Source organism: Melopsittacus undulatus, chromosome 13, assembly GCF_012275295.1.
Source record: "Melopsittacus undulatus isolate bMelUnd1 chromosome 13, bMelUnd1.mat.Z, whole genome shotgun sequence".
Classification (NCBI taxonomy): domain Eukaryota; kingdom Metazoa; phylum Chordata; class Aves; order Psittaciformes; family Psittaculidae; genus Melopsittacus; species Melopsittacus undulatus.
Window position 1 is genome coordinate 2,962,953 of NC_047539.1, and position 20,428 is coordinate 2,983,380.

Genomic DNA, 20,428 nt, shown 5'->3' on the forward strand with positions numbered 1-20,428 from the left:
CAAGCCCCATCCAACCTGACTTTGAACACTGCCAGGGATGGGGCAGCCACAGCTTCTCTGGGCAACCAGTTCCACCCAGATAAGCTGATAAAGGAGGTTGTTTTGATTCATACACACAATGGTGTGTAATCTACAGATATCTGTGCCCCTTGCAGAGCTACCTGCATCCCAGAGTGCTCCTCAGTAGACCCACACGGGCTATAGGGTGGCTGGAGGGACACACAGGAGGACACCCATGAACCATGTTAGCTTTTATTGCCACATAGAATCATAGAATGGTTTGGGTTGGAAAGGACCTTAAGATCACCTCATTCCAAACCCCATCATTTCATAGTGCAGACTCAGTCCAGGTGCTTGGGGTTAAAGGTGTGTACAATTCCCTGCTGACACGGCTGCTGGGAAGCATGGAGCAACCTGCTGTTACCCAGCACAGTGATGAGCCTGTTACTATGGAAATGAGCTTGTTACCTCTTCCCAGCAGGCAAGGTGTCCAGCACCAGGGAATCTGGCTGCTCCTGAAGGCTGTGGGACAAAGGGGTTCTGGATGACAGCATCCTGGGTGCAACATCGTCTCCTGGGAGGAGGAGATGATATATCAATGGATGAAGCTCTGCTCCCTCTTACAGGTTAAAAGGGGAATTGTTGGAGGCCTCTGTGAGCTGCCAAGGCCAGATTTATATCTGCTGTCCTGCAAAAAGCCCCTTCTCCACCAGTGTGCTGGGATGGTGGCATTCAACAGAGGACACCCAGGGCCTTGTCTGACTGCCTGCTCTGAGTGCCCTGCCAGGCTCTCTCCCTGCAATGAGCATCCCAAGGGGAAGGTGCTGTTTGCTGCATGCCCACAACCACCCCAGTTTAGGGTAAGGATATTTGTTTACTTCTCTAACCCCAAATGATGTCCCCTGCAGGGGAGCTGACAGCACAGAGGGGTAGGCAGCTCTTTGGTGAGGATTATTACACTTCAGCCCTCTCATAGGAAGCTCTTCTCAGTGGCTAAACAGGGTTGAATAATGCAATGGGTTCAGAGAGGAGCTCTCCCTTGCACTGCCCCATCATTTCCTTCCTGCTCCCTGCAGAAGGGCAGCAAGCTGGGACAAGGCTCCTGTCAGCAGGTCCATGTGAGACCTCTGGATGGTTGTGGCATAGTTCACAGAGATAGAAAGTGCTTTACACACATAGGAACAGCCCCAGACCCTGCCACAGCCACAGAGCAGCCCTGAGGCACCTCTGCATGCTGCTCCCTGTTCCATAAATACAAGTGCACTGGCCTGGAGCAAATGGTATAAAGGCAAAAAGAAGTAGTGATGGGGAAAACAAAAGGGACTACTCCATCTTCAACTTGTGGCACGTAGTCAGCCAGCCTCCATAGGGACATATGCATGGAACAGAGCAAAATATACCTTCTGTGCTTTCATTGCCAGTGCTGTGGGACTCCCACCCCTCCTGCAATGGATGTGTGGGCCAGGAAGGAGAGGTGGGTAGAGGAAACCAGCTTTGCTGTAATGTAGTCATGATATGGGGGAACACAAAATGTTGCTGCTTTAAAACCAGCAGCGTGTTACAGGCTGTGAAATACTTTGTCCCTCTATCCCAGGAGAGTCACTCCAGGTCTTGGGCTGGCAAATGTTCTCCCTTTACTGGCATGTTAGATACAATGGGAAACCCTCAGATTTGGAGGGTATGTATGTCTGGACATTTTATAATACATGCACAATAAGACAATATTTATTATATATGTATAGAAATACATGTAAAATCTCATCCAGGAGCTTTTACAGGGGGGGGCTGCCACGGTGGTGTGGGTTGAAACAGCACTCACTGCCTCTTAGGCATGAGTAGTGAGTCCTTCAGCCTTCACAGCACAGCAGATCCCATCTGCAAACACAGCTTCACCTGTGCATGTGCAAACACAGCCTCCCTGCCCATCCAGGCTCCTGACTCCTCCAGCATATGCTGTTTTCCTCTCCTTATAATATTTCCATGGCTGAGCTTATCTGGGAGATACAGTCAGTAAAAAATGGCCATTCATCCAGCCCACGGGCAGAGATGGGAATGTGTTCAATTCCACATGGAGCACGGTGGGGTTGTGCACTTTAATGCATGGGGAACATGCAACATTGGTCCTCTGGAAGAGGCCCAGATCAGTAGTTTCTGAGCTCAAAGCCTGTCTGGCTCAAAGGACAGCTGCACATTCTGCTATGAGCACTCGCAGAGCTGCCTGTGCTCAGAGCCTGTGCTCAGGAGCAGCATCCCTCTGGTTAGCACAGCACAAAGCCCAGCTGCTCTGCAAAGAGTTAGTCCCAGTGTTTTTTGGGCCATGTTCCCTGTTGTGGCAGAGCCAGGCTGCAATTGCCTTGCAGGTATTCCAGGCACAGGGCTGATATGCAATAGTCTGAGAGCAGGACAAAGGTGTATCTTATCAGTCAGAGATTATCAAGGGCTGCCCCACACCAGAAATCTATGAAATGTAGGTGTGGTGCTTAGGGACATGGTTTAGTGATGGAATTGGCAGTGTTAGGTCAATGGTTGGGCCTGGTGATCTTTCCAACCTAAATGATTCATTGATTCTAGAAGCTTTTGTTTTTGCAGACCTAATATTCAAAAGCACCAGGCACAAGCCTGCTCTCATGATGCTGTCTCAGTCTCCATTTGGAGCCTTCAGCAGCCCAAGATGACCTTTTCAGATGGCTTACATGGGAAACTGTGCCAAACAGACTGAGACAAAATAAGCATCCAAGTGCTCTCCTGGCTCAAACCATCACTGCCAGAGGAGCCAGTCCTGCCTCTTGTTGAGGAGAGCATTTTTATCTTGTGGCTTTGATGATTTACAGGTCACCAGGGTCACCCCATTCACTTTGCTGCAGGGTCCCAGCCTGGCATCACCCATCTGCACAGCAGCGAGGCCAACTTAGGATTCAAGAGAGAAGCCTCCCACTCTGTTTTTAAAAGCAGAGCTGATATTAAAGGAAATTATCATACATAATATTTCAGCATTTAACTCTTCAAAGAATCAAGCTCATCCCATAAGGTCATTTCCCTGCATAGAGCAGAAGAAGAGCATGCCAGGTAGGACACAGAAGTATCTGAAGAAGCTGCTAGGAGTGAAACTAGTGCTCTACAGGCATGGCAGCTGTCATTATGCTGCAGGTTTTGGAGACTGGGGATAGGGAGACTGAAGAAGGGCCACAAGGATGAACAGGGGCCTGGAGCATCTCCCTTATGAAGAGAGATTGCAGGAGCTGGGCCTGGTTAGTCTGAAGGAGACTGAGAGGAGATCCCATCAATGCAGATCAGTATCTCAAAGGCAGATGCCAGGAGGATGGTGTCAGACTCTTTTTGGTGATGCCCAGTGACAGGATGAGGAGCAGTGGCCATAAACTGAACCATGAGAAGTTTCACCTCAACTCAGAGAATATAAGGAAGAACTTCCTTCTGTTGGGGGTGGCAGAGCACTGAACAGGCTGCCCAGGGCAGCTGTTGGGTCTCCCTCTCTGGAGACATTCAAACCTGTGTGACCTGCTCGAGGTGTCCCTGCCTTGGCAGGGGGTTGGACTGGATGTTCTCCAGAGGTCACTTCCAGTCCTAACAATTCTGTTATTTGTGACTTTGCCTTCATTCCAAGCAGGAAATGTAATTCAAGGAGGAGTCAGGAAGCTACAAGCTGGATCAGATCAGGTCCACTTTCCTTCCAGATACCTCCTGGGACAACATCCTCCAACTCCAGGAGATATTTCTGGTGGAGGCAGTTACCAAGACCCACAGAAACTGCAGTGGACAGTCCCTGGTGCTCTCCATAGAAACCAAACATACCTGTACCAGTACGGGTTTTCATTCAGGACATTCACTGCATCACTTGGGGCATTTAAGCATCAGCATTAGGCACACTTTGTTTCTTTATCACTGCTTACAGCATATTGCAGTGGTTCAGAAGTAGCATCATTGATTTCTTCTAATTGTAAATCCTATAGAAAGTTTTAAGCTTGCAACAGTCCCAGTTTTGCTCTCAATGGAGCCAATAAATGTGAAGAGTTGCTCCCAGGTTACTGTCATCACAGCAATAAAAAGCCAATGTAACTGAAAAGTGAATCAGGGAAACTGTCAGACTGGGGAGCAATGATAATAGCAGAAATTACCTGAGAGCCCAAGCCCAAAGCAAAGTCTTGTCACTGGCTACATAGAGCTGGAGCACATTCTGAATACACTCCTGTGCTGGTACATATCTAACAGAGGACATGTCCCCTGTGTGAAAATACTAGAGCATAGAACAAAGCAGGAGCCAAGCACTCAGTGGATGAGCCAGCAAAGGTGATTTTGAATCCCATTGGAGAAGGTTTCTCTTCCTAAAAGGCAAAATTACGATGGAACTATACACCAGTAATTTCTCCCTATATTAGCATAAAGCTTAAAAGCAAAAGTTGGAGATGCAGCAGCAGATGCATATTTGTCAAGAGAACAATTATTTCCCACTAGGTAGATTAACTGGTGGTGGAAGACCCAAACCCCCACAAGTCATTACTGTTTCCACATTGTTAAGATCAGACAGTAAGCATGGTTGTGCTTGTAATCCAGATAGCTTGAAGCAAAGCAACAAGCAGCATCACAGAAGACTCTGAAAAAGCCTTAGTGGTATAGAGGGAGACTAGGAAAGACTTCTGAGAGGGAGAGGAAAGAAGCAGCATATGTCAGCATTGGCAGTGGTATGTACCGAGGTGAGTTTTCACACCTGTAGCTCTGGAGGCTGGCACAAAGGAGGAGGAAGCTGATTTGGAGATGTTCTTGTAACACAGTCATCTTGGGACATAGGGAGGCAGATACTGAAGAAGTCAACTGTCTTTTACTCTACATAAGGACAGGATACATGCAGCATATTGGAGGTCCCTTGTCCTCAGATCACTGCCCATGTAAAGTCTGTGAGCACTTCTACTAATTATGTCTTAAGGAGGCTCACACACCCCTGCAGGTATCCTCTAAAAAGGGTGCAAGTAAAGAGCAGGTCTTGGGGACAACGCTGTGGGCTATGAAGCACTCACAGGGCTGAGCATCCACCTGGTGATGGGTGAACACAGGTTTTGAACAGCTTCTAGAAGGACTGGTCCCTGAAAGGGGAGAAAGCAAACTCATAACCTACAGCAATAAAAGTGTATTGGCCTCAGAGAACTGCCCCTGAACCAAGAACAAGAAGTAAACTCCAATGCAGGTTGAACATCACACCCTGATGAGATTGGGGTGGGGTAACTAGATGCAGACAGGTTGCTTCTATTGCTATGATGTAACCTCTAGGATGAAACTATGGGTTTGGCATATGGGTGGACTCAGGAAGATGCTGGGTCTCAAGTTCAGGTTTGAGTTTCTCCAAGGCAAAGACACCAACAAAGTGCAGGATAGGTGGTGGATGAGACATCATTGCTTTTACCTTTGTAAAAGTGCCAGTATGCAATCAGGACTGCAGGAAGCAGACCTGGAAGGATGCAAACCCTGGGCAGCCTCAAGGCACTCTGCAAACCTCCACTAACAACGCCTTCCAACACCGCTGTGAGGAAACTATGTGCATTAACTCCCATTTCCACACCTCTAGTTGCCAAGAGAAATGCTTTCCACAATGATGCAGGTTGAGAAGTACACAGCTGCTTGATTTTTACTTGCTCCTTTAGCATTAAAGCAAGCAGAACACAGGTGCTGAGATTTCCTCATGCACAACAAAGCAGGCTGGAAATCTGTGACTAAATACCAGGGATTTGCAATACAGCTTTGAACTGTGCAACAAGGATCCACTGGTGACAATTGTGTGCTCACTACTTTTAGCTGGGCAGCGTGAACACTGAATCCCTGAGGAACAGGGACAGGAGCAAACCCATCAAACCCATCAGGCTTGCTTTTCAGTGAATTCATTTGGGACAAATAGAGGAATTCTGTCTTTTGCCCCTGCCATTCACTTTTCCACATGTTTTCTGCACCAGGTTTTCTATTGTTGGAGATGATAAATGAATAGAACTGTAGAAATCGGTGCTATAAATGGATAGATACAAATGTGTGCAAATCTTCTTGTGTGCACACATACACATAAATATTTCAGGGTTCAGATTTAATCGAGGTGCACTTAATTTTCCTAGTTAATCACTTTGAGGATTAATGATTTTGCATCTCTGCAATGTGCAGCAGTGGTGAGGGAAGACACCCTTAGATTACACACCAAGCAGCTCAGAACTGATCAGGTCTGTCCTGTCCTCATCAGGCTGGAGGGGAAAGGAGTGGGAGTTTCTTGCTGCACTATTTCCAGAATGCTGGCTGGGCAATCTGACCTCATGCTTTGGTTGTAGAAGTGGGCACAAGATTGTGTCACCTTTCCTTCACGGCAGCATTAAGCCAGAAGTGTTTGGCCTTTTGGGGTTTCTTGAAGGGGGGTTGTTTAGAGAAGGACATACACGTCCTGGTGCTCACTGTTTGCTGCAGGTAAGCGTGTGGTTTGGGAGAGTTTAAGGTGCTGTTTAGAGGAGGATCATCTGCAGCACAGTGGGTGACTTGGAGCATTACCATCCTTCTTTACTGACTGCACTGAAGGCTCAGGGAGACTCATCTCCTCAGCTGGTGATGCAAGTCAGCCAATGCCCTCTCTTGTGTACCTTGGCAGCTATTAATACCACAAACCTTACACATGTGTAAAGTTCTTCTGCTGCAAAAATGCTCATTTCGATATATTCTATAGAAACCATCTGGTTTAAATATCTGGTGTGTGTAAGAATAACATTTACCTACATGATCTGCAGCTAAGACGGAAATGTTTTCTGCTTGTGCTTACCACAGAGGCCCAATCGGAGAGTTAGAAGGTAAAAAAAGGGGCAGAGACAAGGTTGTGTCTCATAGCAAGGTGTAAGAGCTATTAAGGGGAATGTCTCAGGGTTTTAAGTCTGTTGTGATGGCCAGGACTGATACCAGATTGCTGCACCTCCACCCTGGAAAACCAGTCCTGGCATAGGACTGTTTCTCTTCTGCTCTACCAACATGAAGTAAGCTGGCAAGAGCTGTGGCAACATCCATTTCCAACATTCACACTGTTAGTGTTAAATGAACCCAAAAGAGCAAAATTTGCAAAGTTATATTGAGGTGTTGAAATGAGGTTGAAAAAAACCTATGAGCAGGGAGCTGCAACAAGCCCACATGCCTCTGCCTCCAAGTACCAACCTTGCGGTGGCTGAGTCTAACTCTGTTCTTCCCACAGTTTGACATGCAGAGGATAACACTGGAAGAGCTGAAACACATCCTTTACCATGCCTTCCGGGACCATTTAACGATGAAGGACATCGAGAACATCATTATCAATGAAGAGGAGAGTTTAAATGAAAACTCTGGCAACTGCCAAACAGAGTTTGAAGGTGAGAAGGAAAGTTTCTGTGTTTCTGTACTATTCTCTTTCTGCTTTGCCTGTAAAACTCACTCAGATCTGTGACATGCTATGGGCAAGGAGGCATGGAGTTAGCATGGAGTTACTTTAGAGTAAGTAGCAATGACACAGAGAACTCAAGAGCTGCCATTAGCCTTCTTCCATGTGGTCTAAGTAAAGCTGATCCTGCTTCAGGCAGGAGCATGAACTAATGGGTGCCTTATGGCTCTCCTTCCTCTGACGGGATTCAGGCAGAGGGATGTGCAGCTCATGCTGAGGTGAGTATCTAAGGTAGACTGAATTTCCCTACAGAAATACACATATCTCATCCCATCATGGGAAGACTATTGGCACTGGGTCCTGCCCTAGCAAGCTGTGTTAGGCTCCATCAGTGTTCTGTTGTCTTCCCATAAACAGAAAGATCTGCTCTGGGGTCCCAGGGAGTATGCAATATTCAGGCTACATATATAGGCAATATATGCAGGCTACACAGGTACACCCCACGATGACTCATCTCAACCCATCTGAGGGTGTCTGTAAGATCAATGTCTAAGCAACCCTCAGAAGTAGCTAGAGAAAGGAAAATGTTTGCTTTGACTGCTGTAGCAGACACAGCATCCTCTCAGCACTGCAACAAGACCACCAAGTAATCAGCAACTCTGATCAGACAGAGCCTCAACTTTTACAATAGATTCTGCACTCTGAATGGAGTCAACACTAGCAAGAACATTTCCTATTTTCATCCACTTTGGAAGAAACATTTACTTGGACAGAGGAATTTGTGCTGCTCCAAATCATTGCTGGTTTGATCAACTAAACATACATCTCAAGTCATCCCGTCCAACCCAAACCATTCTATAACTGTCTTAGAGAACTTGATGTGGAAAAATAATGTGAAGGATTTGGCTTTATTCAACTTCAAGAAGGGAAGCCACAGGAAGATCAAGGATGTACATCCCATTCCTCAGTGTTCAAGGCCAGGTTGGACAGGCCTTGGAGCAATCTGCTGTAGTGGAAGGTGTCCCTGCCCATGGCAGGGGGTTGGAACTGGATGAGCTTTAAGGTCTCTTCTAACCCAAATCAGTCTGGGGTTCAAGGAATACTTAACAGAGAACATCAGGGTTTCTGCACAATGCCTTGGGACAGGTTCTGTGCTTTGCCATCTGCAGCATTGCCACTTTGCATAGGTCATTTCAGGAGAAATTCTGATATTCTGCAGGATCAAACAGCCTCTGAAAGGGCACAAGGCAGAGACACTGAAGTGTTGTTCAAACAAAGGATAAACAGTGCAATTCTTAGCTTGGCCAATCAATGGGATTCAGCAGCTCTAGCCAGCACACTCACCCTCTACGAAATACTGCTGAAAAGAGGTAAAAGAGCAGAGCTGAATGCTAAAAAGCCTGCAGGAGGGAGGCAAGAAGCATTGCTCTTCAAATCCAGCCAAGCAGCACTGAGGTTTTGTTCCTCCTGGAGAGCAGCAGGGAGGAAGAGAGGCTTTACTTACATAAATGGAGTTGTTAGTCCTCACTGACCCCCTGATTCAGTGGAGGCATGAGCCAGCTGTCACCACAGCAAGAGACATGCAGGCTTCTTTCAGCTTCACTACTTGGGTGAACTATTATTCCAGTCACAAAAGAAAAAAATGGGTCCAAAAACCTAACTGCTCAGAATCTCATTCTGGAAGCCCCAGCTTCCAAAAGTACAGCAAGAACAGCTTTTCTCGTGGGATGTTGGCATTGCTGGTGCTAGGCAGAACTTAGAAGCAAAACAGACCCTTTTTTTAGATGTTAGAAATACACACACACACACACGCACAAATCCACCAGAGAATAAAGATCAACTGAACACTGCTGACAAAGATGCAAAGTTTTGCTTCAGGTCCCAGAAGAAGGGGGACAGTTCTGGTCCATGGCAGCTCTGACATGAGCATTTCTCTCAGGAAAGGCAGGCTGAGAGCAGCTTCTGTCTCTGCAGGTCTCCAGGCTGGACATGCCATTACCTGAATGACATACTTGTGCCTTGAGCATTTCCATTTCCCAAACACTAAGATCCCTATAGGGCTCAAAAGCAGAAATTCTAAGGCCTCATGGCATAAATCAATGGTACCAAGGGAGAGCTGTCACCAAGGTTGGACAGCATCTCAGTCTAGCTTTAAATGGCTGTATAGAACTGTCTGCATGTAAGTCAGTCACCTTTTACTCACTTCTTAATTAGTGGAGTGAAAAGATGCTTTTTGGTTATAATTCCTCAAGCTTATTTTAGGTGTTACCTTGGGGTAAGATGAATTGTACCTTAAAAAGCACCATTTCTTTCAGTTCTAAAGGTAGCCTAAAGGGACCAGTTTAAAGGCTCACATCTATATTTAATGTACATTTCACACATCCCACTGAGGCACCTTTAACTATGGGTAGGAATGAAGCCAGGATGAGTCCCGACAGTTTTCACTGAGATTTGGGAATGACTCCTAAGTGAAGAGACTAAGCAGATGATACATTCAGTAGTACCATGTTGAAATGGGGGATCTGCACTCACTGTCACCTCTGGCTATGTTCTTGCCATCAAAGAGAAGCCCCCAAACCCTTCTCTGTCCTGTGGACAGAGATATTCCCCCCTCCTCCACAACTGGGGTTAAGCTGGCTCAGCCCTGCATGAGCAGATTTCTGTCATTCTCACATATTCGCCATTTTAGCTTCTTGTCATAACGTCTTTGCAACTATATAATGTGTCTCCTTTATCAGCATGGATGGTAATACCTTACATCTCTCTCCCACACTCATATACACACACAACCACACACACACTAACCAAAATACAATATTTATATTATGGTCACAAACAAGGGCAGGATTTTGTTCAGTTCACTCTAAACATTAGAGTCATTTTCAAGACATTGAGCCTAGGCTTACATTACAACCTCCCCTCCTATAGATCATAGAATGGTTTGGGTTGGAAAGGAGCTGAAGATCATCTAGTTTTTTAGAGCAGGAGAACGAAGTTGAGAGGCAAGAAGAGTGTATGATGTTTTTATGAGACACAAGAAAAGGATGTGGGTTTACAGCGACATTGTACAACCAGAAATTCCTAGTACAAAAATAATCTGCCTGGAAGTTCCCTTTATCCAAACACTCACGACATCAAGCTGGTGGCAATCAGGAGTGCTGGCTGGTTACAGTGACCCACACTGTCCTGCCGTGGGTATTTCATTCTTAGCCCTGACACTCAGATTAACTGGATGTACAAGAGCTGCTGGCACAGCTCCCCTCCCTGCTCCCCACAGACAAGCACTGGGAGCATCCACTTCTCAGCTAAAGACTTGGGAATGAAAAACTGCCCTCTTAGAATGAAAATAACTCCCGACAGCCAGAGAAAGCAAATATCACTCACCTTTGGCAGGGCTATGACAGAAGCCACTATAAATACACTGTAGCTGTTCATGTTAGCAAGCCTTTTTCTGCAGGTAAGAAATCTCTTAGCACGTATCCGTGACCATCTCAAACCCATCACGGGCATCGTGACCAGCACAGCAGCCACAGCCAGTGGACTGGTGCACCCTGAAATGGAATGGACCCTTTAACCTCATGTCCTGGTGAAGAAGTTATAGTGAAGTTGTAGTGACAGGACAAGGGTTAAATGTGTTAAAACTTAGTGTAAGTTTAGATTGGATATAAGGAAGAAATTCTTCACTGTTAGGGAGGTGAGGCACTGGAATGGGTTACCCAGGGAAGCTGTGAATGCTCCATCCCTGACAGTGTTCAAGGCCAGGTTGGACAGAGCCTTGGGTGCCATGGTTTAGTGTGAGGTGTCCCTGCCCATGGCAGGGGGTTGGAACTGGATGATCTTAAGGTCCTTTCCAACCCCAGCTATTCTATGATTCTATGATTCTAAGTTATCATGGTGGTAGCTCTGCCACTAGTGACACCATGGTGACATCCTCACCAGCTTGTCCTCTGCATTTTGAGAAGATGAAGGATGTCCCAGCTTCAATTTGCCTTTGCTTCTTGAGATCTTATTTACATGAGAGCCTGTGAGGTGCTCTCCCTTCTAAGAATGGGCCAGGACATCTCCAGAGGAGCTTCAAGCTCTGACCATACTTAAGGGACCAGCTCATGTCCAAACCCCACTGTGTCCTATGGGTATTAAAAACTCCCACTGGAATGCAAAAGAGATCGAGCATCCAGCAGTGTCAGCTATGGAAATGAGCTGGGAAAAGCACAAAGGATCTATGAATGTGGAGAAAAGAGAGAATTGAGGGCAAAACCTCACCAGTTAGCAGGGAGGGCAAGTGGTTCTTCATATTTAAGAGGACAATTCACAGAGCAGCATGTACTTGTGTTCACAGTAAAGAAAGTCAGTAATTTCAGCCTCTTTGTCTCCCTATGGATTGCTAGAGGGCAGAGGAACTGTAATATTCACCATCTTCCTGGAGTAATTCCTACTGAGCCTCTACATTTCAGCACAGACCCTTCCCCTTTCCTCTGGAGTTATTTGGTAGGTTATTTGACTATTTGGTGTACCTTCAGTCAGTAAAGAACAATAATGATGGTTTACCTGGATCCTGCTGCTGTAAAGCTCTATTTTTACTTGATGCTATAACAACAGCCTGAAGAAACTGTTCGAGTAGGGAACACTTCTGCAAGAAACACCAAACATGCTTTACTCTTTCCCTTTGGAAAGTTGCTATCACAAAAAGCCCTGGCCACTCTAAGGGCTGCTCCCAGTCACCATAATCAGCACCAGAGCCCCATACTGAATGTCAGTGCTGACTGTGATGGCTTGTGTCACTGTTTCTTTCTGCTGAAATAAAGAAATAACTAAAGCTGTGATTTAACAAGCTTTTCAACGTGCTGGAGCATCCCGCACAAAGCCAAGGAACCACAGGATGGATTCTGAGCGCATTATGAAAGCAAGCAAAGGAATCAAGGAATAGAGCAATGCAAGCAGAAAGCAAGTCATTTAAGAGAGCTGCTGTAAGGGGGATTTCATTGCACAGAATACAGCAAGTCCCATGGAGCGCTGGTAGTGCCCTTGGCAGCCTGACTCAAAGTGCTGCCTAACGAGGGCTTCTTGTGCCTCTGGTGCTGAGCTGATGCTGGGGGATCGCATGGGAGCTGGGATTTGGTCATTGGCACTGCTAAATCCTGGCCAGAGGAGGTGGTGGGGCCTGAAGCAAGTGTTCAAACCGCAGCATCCATTGCTCTCTGCTCTCTGTGCAATGAGGTTTAAGCCTGGATCAGGAAAGTTTTCTTTCCCATCTATTCTAAAAATATCCTCCTATACTTTTCTAAGCATGGGCCCTGGAGGCATATCACAATCTGAGCTTGTTGCCAGTCACCTGAAAGTCTCCCACCATCACAAGTCCATACATAAGAAGAACACAATGGGTACACATCCCTTCTCAGGCACAAACAAGACCATGTGTTACTGCCCATAGTGGCAGCGCATCACTATCCATCCCATATATGAGGACCCTCTGTGATTATCTCCGGGACCTCCAAGGCCTTTTCAAACAGATTAATATTCACATTACTCCCGTACCACATATTGTTCTGGTATTCATAGGCAGAGAGGCAAACACGGAGCTCAGAACTGGCTTTAGCAAGTCACAGCATGAATCCTTCAAATGCTAAAAAATCCCAGCTCTGTCTCATTTCAACTGCTGCGAATTATGCTCACCTCTTTTGGCAATTATTCTGCAAGCATTCATTTGAAAAGATGATTAATAAGTCTGAATTTGCTTAGGCACAGAAAACAGAAAGTTTGGGAAAATGACTAACATACTGTGCATACTCATACTGTCTTTTTTAAGTATTGTTGGGGAGCAAATCTTGAATCTCTGCTCATTCCCAGTTGACCTGGATGAGACTAAGGGATTCACAGCTGACCAGTGTTTCATATTAAAGAACTCTAGAGAGAACTTCAGAAAGAGCTTTAAAAGAAATACACAGAGAAACCAAAACACACCTAGAAGAAATTCAAGGGTTTAAAAGCCCAGGACTTCCTGCAGTGGGAGAGGCTGGTCTATTAGGGAAGTTGGTTTGGAAGTAATGACAAGTAAGGTGGTTTATGTGGAAATGTCCCAGGAGGGAGAGGTAAGAATTGTCTGGTGCAAGGAAGCTCTGAGGTGTGGACTAGAGGCTTCTGCCAAGGCAATAATCAGAGGCAAAAGAGGATTTCTGTGCTCAGCTGATCCTGGTGGAAAGCAAAACCATTACCTTGGCCCAAAAGCTCATCTTTCCCCTGTCTTCCCTTGCAGTGCACGCCCAGAAGCAGAACAGACAGACCTGTGTACGGAAGAGCCTTATCTGTGCGTTTGCCATGGCCTTTATTATAAGCGTGATGTTGATCGCGGCCAACCAGATCCTGCGGAGTGGCATGGAGTAGCCTCTCACCATGACACTGTGAACCAAACTGACCATGCATGCGCATGCCACCGGGTGAGCTCCCCCCGAACCGACTCTCACACGGCAAAGAGACAGAGGCAGGCAGATAAAGCACCATTCGACAAGGAGCCTGAGGCCAGCAGCGTAATGTGTCTTGTGAATCAACTACATTCTTTTGGCAGGGACATAAAAGGGCTGTCTTAATGCTTTAAAGGTTTTGTTTCCTAATGCAATAAAAAATAATATACAGGAGTCCCAACTTATTGCTTCAAAACAGCAATGGTAACTTGGAAGAGACTTACATCCAGCAGCCTGTGGGGCAGTTTTAAGGAGGCACAGCCTCATGACTTATTGCAGCAGGGCTGTCTTTTAACCTAGGGGCCGACTGACTATTCCACGTAGCTCTCCGCTGGGCCCACATTCCCAGGAAGTTGATCGTAGCATTGCCACAAGCAAGTTCTGTTTGTTTCGTTTCATGTACGCCAGCTTCACCTTGTTTTTCCCTTATGACCATGCCTTTGAGTTCATGGCATTAGAGGGGAGCTAGAGCATCCTTGTACAGTATTTTCAGAGTAAAGAGAAGAGGAGAATTTGCCAGCATCATACAAAATCTCTATTTTTGCTTCATAAACACTGCCTTTGACACAAGACTGTGGGGGAGCACCAGTCCCCTTGCCATTTTATTCCAACCGTGAATCAGGGCTTAAGAAGCATCACCCATTTTCACACATCTCTGAGATTTGTGCAAAGTCTTCCAACCGACTCTGCAACCACCAGCACCAGTTAAAACTCCTTCTATTTGGTCCTGTCTACACATCCAGCATTTGCTTTCCAGCAGTTTTGCCTTTCTTCTATATTGGTCTTCAACAACCTCACCTGAGATTAGAACCATGAGGAAAGCTCAGAAAGAGCTTTCCTCCCTTCTCCTCCCCTGTGCAATTTTATTCCCTATGTCCTGGTTGTACTCTGCAGTGAAACCTCCATGTCAGACACCTCATGGAGAGTTTATATTTTCACCTACATGGTATTGTGTGATTTTGACCAGCTCACTGCTCCAGTCCCTCCCAGGAGCCATCCCACCACCACCATCCCATGGACAAGTTCCAGAGCTGAAAAGCAGACTGCAGCAAGAGGAGAAGGAATCAAACTAGAGCCTACCACCATATGTTACATAATGTGTCAGACTTTCAGATCCTTCAAGTGTTAGTTAATTTTCCTGGATGAGATTATAATGAGCAGCAAGGAGAAGATGGAGTCATAAAGACTAGAGATACCATGTCCCATGGAAAGCAGAAGGACTGGGCGAGACTGAAGCCAGGATTACATCAGAAAGCATTTTTCCTTTTAAACTCGACACAAATCCTTGCATTTACCTTCGGATGAACTGTGCACCTGTGTGATCTGATTTCCTTGTCCTCATGGGAGAGGTTTCCCAGCCAGTACTTATGGTGCTGGCATGGGAAGTGTTCATGGGGCAGTCCATGGAGGCACCTGGGCACTGGAGTTGTGGTGGTTTCGTGGTGCTGGCTGCATGAGCTCCTGACACCCCAAGGAACAGTGAGATCTTGCTCCTGTAAACGTAGGTGACTGTTTCCTGTGCCACAAGAAGGGCAGGATGGCTCCCCAGGGGACTGCAAACCACCACCTTCCCTCATACTACACAACAGCCTTTGACCTAAGCCTGGATCCATCCCAAAGACTCATTTCAGGTCTTTCTTTGATTGCAAGTTTGATTGGTAACATTTAACCTGTACTTTTTACTAGTCTAATTTAAGAATCTGCTTCTCATTGTTCTGTCTCCAATCACCCCCTTAAAACTCATGTCACCCACTCTGGATTTCACCTTTAGGTGTGCGTTTCAGTTGCCCACCTCCACATGGTTGCCATTTTCCTGGTGCCTCCTCTCATATCACCAAAGATGACATCTGTCTTTTCCAAAGCAGTCATTTTCCCCTGCCTTTCACAAACACACACTTCTGTATTCCTTTTCTGCTGTGACTAAGGGAGGTCAACTGCAAAGTAGTCCACAAATAACAGTTATCTCTCCCAAAAGATGGAGATGATACTTATGGTTGCTATAGGGCAGCACCAGACTCCAAAACAGTGGAAAAACCATAGGCAAGCTCTGAGGGTGGGATGTGCATTGCTGGGGATTCAAGGCACAATCCCAGCACTCACTGCACTGGACTCTGCAGGTAATGAGCTTTGAGAACAGTTTTAGGTTCCAGGGGCATGTGAAAAGGTGGCACAGTGGAAAAAGCCTAAATGTTACTTGCCACAGAGCAATACTTATTTTCTTCCTTGGGACTGTGCTGGAGTGAGCACAGGCTGCAGATGGAGATGGAGCAGAGAGGTGGGCACAAACAAACAGCCCTACTAAGTGGCAGCAGAAACACAGGGCAGAGCGGTGCCTCTCCACTGAGCCCACAAACACAGGCTAAAACATACAGACCAGGGATTTCTCCATGTTTTTATCATTCATCTGACAGCTAATACCAGGCAGACTCCCAATTGCTACCATATGGAGGAGATGAGGGTTTGCATTTCTTTGAGCTTTCTGGATGGTTCCATAATTTCTACATGCATGCTCCATCAAAAGCCTTGTAAATACAGTCATTTTTCAGTGTAATTCTTCACCTTGAAGCTTCATTTGTAAAACCAAATCTAGAATTAATATATTGGTAAAAGCCATAGCCTGGTATCAGTAGAGTTCATTGCAAAACTCCCCACTGATTTTACTGGGTACAGGATTTGGGGGGGTTTGGGGTTTGCTTTTTCTGTAGAGAACTCAATTTATCCATTATGAATCTGTGTCATGTCTTGCCAGAGGTCTCCTTTTCCTTCCTAGGGCAGCCTTTCTCCATCTAAAGGTGTCTTGAAGAGTTCTTTAATCTGTCAGGATCTTCTGGTAGCTGGTGGCAATTCCGGATGGATCAGGCCAAGCCATTTCATCCTTTCCTCTCCCTACAACATTTCTACCAATACCTTTCTATCCTTCCTAGCCAGCAGCACTGGACCTGCGTCTCTAACCTACCTCCCTACTGGCATTTATGTAACATCCATTTATCTTCTTTCTTTCCCCCTCTACACAAGAAGGCAAAAAAAGGGCTTTTTGTTGCTTTTACAGACAGTAGGTAAAAATAGAGCAGTAAAATTTTGATTGGAACCTGAAGCTCAGGGGGAAGAAGGTGAAGAATCAAAGAAACGAAAACAAAAAACCCCACATCCATCCTTTAAAAAAACCCCAAAACTATTTAAGTGCTAATTAACATACTTTAAAAAATACCCAGACTGCAGCAGTGCTAGGTAGAGCTGTCAGAATAAGCACTAAACTTATGCTCTTGCCAGTTACATGAGAATTTAAGTGTCTTTTCAGCACTGCAATTCCGTATGAAAAGGATATTGCTATGGCAACCCTGGCTGCTCGTGACATGTGTGCCACTGTGTCGGAGCAACACGCAGCAATTCCAGACGCTCTCCCAGCTGCAGCGAGGATGGACAAACAGCAGCTCAGGACAGTGTTTCAGCTCATGGATTAGCAAATTATGAGCACCCCAAAGACTTGTCTTAGCCACAAAAAATGTGTGCAATTAAACAGATATGCTCAGGGAAGGCTTAGAGATGGATGTTATGACTGTAGCTTGAGTGAGGCTTTGGTTTTGTTTGGGAGCAAGTGAAATCAACACAACGTAAGCACTGTGCTGTGCTTGTTGAGGACTGTTTTGGTAGGTCCTTCATGTAGGGATCGATCTCTGACAAGAAGGATTTGGGTTACAGCTTCTGTAAGGAACAGGGCTGCATTACCGATAGCTGCTGGCTTTAACCATTGATAACCATTGGCTTTAACTTTGAAGGCATATCCTGATTTTCTGCTGCCAGAGGAAATGACAGAGGGAACAACAGGCATGTGGCAAGCTGAAATACTTTGAAGTCCACAGAGAAATGAATTCCAGCAACAGCTGCTGAAGGAACATTGCTTACCTGTCAGATCCAAAGCTATACCATAGGGTCAGCCATGAAGAAAACCACAGGTGAGCAGTTCCCAGGCAAGACAAGGTCATCATGGTGGTGACAGTGGCCATGACAGGCTATGGCACCGAAGGACTTCATTAAGATCTGACCCTTTTGATGAGTCCACCACCTAATAATCGGAAACAGCATCAACAGTTATTTAGAGAATTAAACCTGCCCCTGCTCCCAGGTAAGCTAGAGCTGAGTATCTGGGTAACATCTGCTGATCTGAATATATTTCATACAGACTATTCAGTGGTTACTGGGAGTTCATATGCTGGATGCAGTGCAATTTTGTAAAAGAAAAGATATATACCATCTTTTTAAGCTGGGGCTGGGTTTTTTTGGTCCTTTGCCTGTAAGAAATAGGATAGTAAGCAAGCAAGTCAAGATAGAAAGCATACACGAGCATGCTGCTCTGGATGGCTAAAGTCTGTTTGACAGACCAACTGACAAACCAACCCCACACTGCACCTTTCTGCCTCTACAGATGACCAAAACATCTCCTGTGATGGCCATCTGAGGTCCAGTGCTGGCTTTGCCCGAGATGACACACTGCTTTGCATGCTGCTTGGTACAAGAAGACCCTCTCTTTCCATTGTGCTCACGTGCACAGAGCAAGCAGTGCTGCAAAGGGCTGTCATTGCACAAAAGCAAGAGGTGCACAGTCCCAAGTCAGACTTATAGCTGAGAGGAGAGAAGCAGTAGGAGGAATACATTAAGATCACTAAGAATGAAGTTCCCTATTTTATCCACCCGTGTAATAAATTATTTAGTTTCTGTTTTATGGATGACTATTTGAAAGAAGAAAAACCAACTCTTTAAAATGAGGATCTGATGAAGTATCTTTTTTTTTCCTTGGCTCTGAATCATGCTTACATTCCACAGATGAAGATGTACAGAACCTGCTGGGTTTCAATCTATTATTTCACTGTACTGTGATCTCACAGTGCAATTACATTTCCCTGGCATGACTTAAAATCTATTACTACCCCAGGAATTAAATACAGAAAAAGAAAAGCTCACAACAGTTTCATCTCTACATGTTGTCAGCTGTTAGCAGGACTGGATCTTGCTTTTCTCTAGTTCAAGAAGGATGTTTTAGGTAGCTCTGGGAACTGTCAAAGCTTCATCAAGAGCAAGACGGACAGAAAACCTGACAACAACATTTTAATTGGAAGAGAACTCTGCTCCTGCCTCTCCAGAGGCAAAAGTCTGGAAAACTGCCTCCATTTGGCATCTTCACTAGGAAAGAATTTCAGCCCCAGATGCGAGGAGAGGAGGGACAAAGCAGAGATAGGAAATCCTCTGGATCTAAAGATCAGCACTTGACAGTTTGTTGAGGAAAATAACTTAGGTTTTTTATTCTCTGTCAGTTTTCTTTGTAGCCTCGAGGAGAACTAAATGAAATTTGCCATTTTCCTATCAATTATTTTCTACAGCTGTTCATGGTCAGCCTTTGCCAGCATCATGAATAAGCAGCTTCAAACACTGCTGCTTTTATAAAGCTTTATGTGAGATCCATACTACAACTTTCCTTTAACAGCTGGTCTTCTGTCTTCATCAGCCAACAAGCAGACATTTGACCATCCCATTTGAAGCTGTTGAGCTTGCTCTAGTAGCCACCCCTCTGGTCTTGTCAGGACTCAGACATGTCTTACCTCTCTTGTGAGCTGTCCCTTTAAACCCAAACCAATGTGTTTGCAGCATCAGGCCCCTAGGGTTGCCAGTTGACATCAGTCTTCAAATACATGCTTCTGTATTCACATTGCACCAACCCAAGAACAGCATTACATTGACTGCCATCTCTTTCAGAGGAGCCAAAGTTATTTCAGCTTCATGCAGCAGCTATTGTTCTCTTAGATTTTAACTGGGCTGGGGGATAGAAGAGAGATGAAGTTCCTTGTGGACTCCAGGTTAAATCAGAAGGAACTCATTAGAGTTCTTTGGCTTAAACTGTAATAAGCCCAGAATCCAGCCTGTTGCCATTTAATCCACACTAGGGTTGAAGTAATGAATGCCTCCTGATTGATCTCTAGACAGGTACTCACTAATACATGCATCTCCTTTTCGTTATAATTTCATCCCTCACTGTTTTCAAGCCATTTACTGTTCATTACTGAAGTGACCATTTTTCGCTTGTTGAAAAAAGACATGGTGTTTTAATTAAAGACAACTCACAAAGTCAGCAGCATAATGGTAAAAAAATAAAAGAAACACAAAAAACTTTGTACAAAAGACTGTAAATATTAATATAAATTAACTTGGCATGCAACTTCACTAAATCCTGTTATTGCAAGTTACCTGAGTGTATAAAGATGTGTATAAAGGAAAACGAATGCCATATGTATCGGCTGTTTCCTCTAACCAAACACTACTGTAAATATATAATCTGTATAAAAATATTTTAATTTTACCATTATTTATGCAATAGAAATAAAGGTTTTTTTTTCTTTTGATGAAGGATAAAGTTCCTTTTTTCCCCTCTTTTGAAGAAGTCATTGATATTTATTCATGCCCAAGTACAAGAGCAAAAGCTAGATTTGCATAGAATATTAGGACAGAAAGGCTTTCTTCCTTCTGAGGAATACATGAACATTTGGGGAGTTATTTTCTTTTGATAATAGATTTACATATTTTAATGTGTGTTACTACAGAA

The 20,428-nt window shown here is 45.1% G+C and overlaps 1 protein-coding gene across 1 annotated transcript in view; it reads left to right on the top strand.

The window, feature by feature from the left end:
- CALN1 (calneuron 1) overlaps positions 1 to 14,061 on the top strand; it is an 87,700-nt gene extending 73,639 nt beyond the window's left edge. Inside the window, exons 4-5 of the mRNA XM_031053700.2 lie at positions 7,217 to 7,370; positions 13,632 to 14,061. Of these exons, the coding sequence (XP_030909560.1) occupies positions 7,217 to 7,370; positions 13,632 to 13,759 (282 nt within the window). The 3' untranslated portion in view covers positions 13,760 to 14,061. The remainder of the gene's footprint in view (positions 1 to 7,216; positions 7,371 to 13,631) is intronic.
- Positions 14,062 to 20,428: the final 6,367 nt, after the last annotated feature.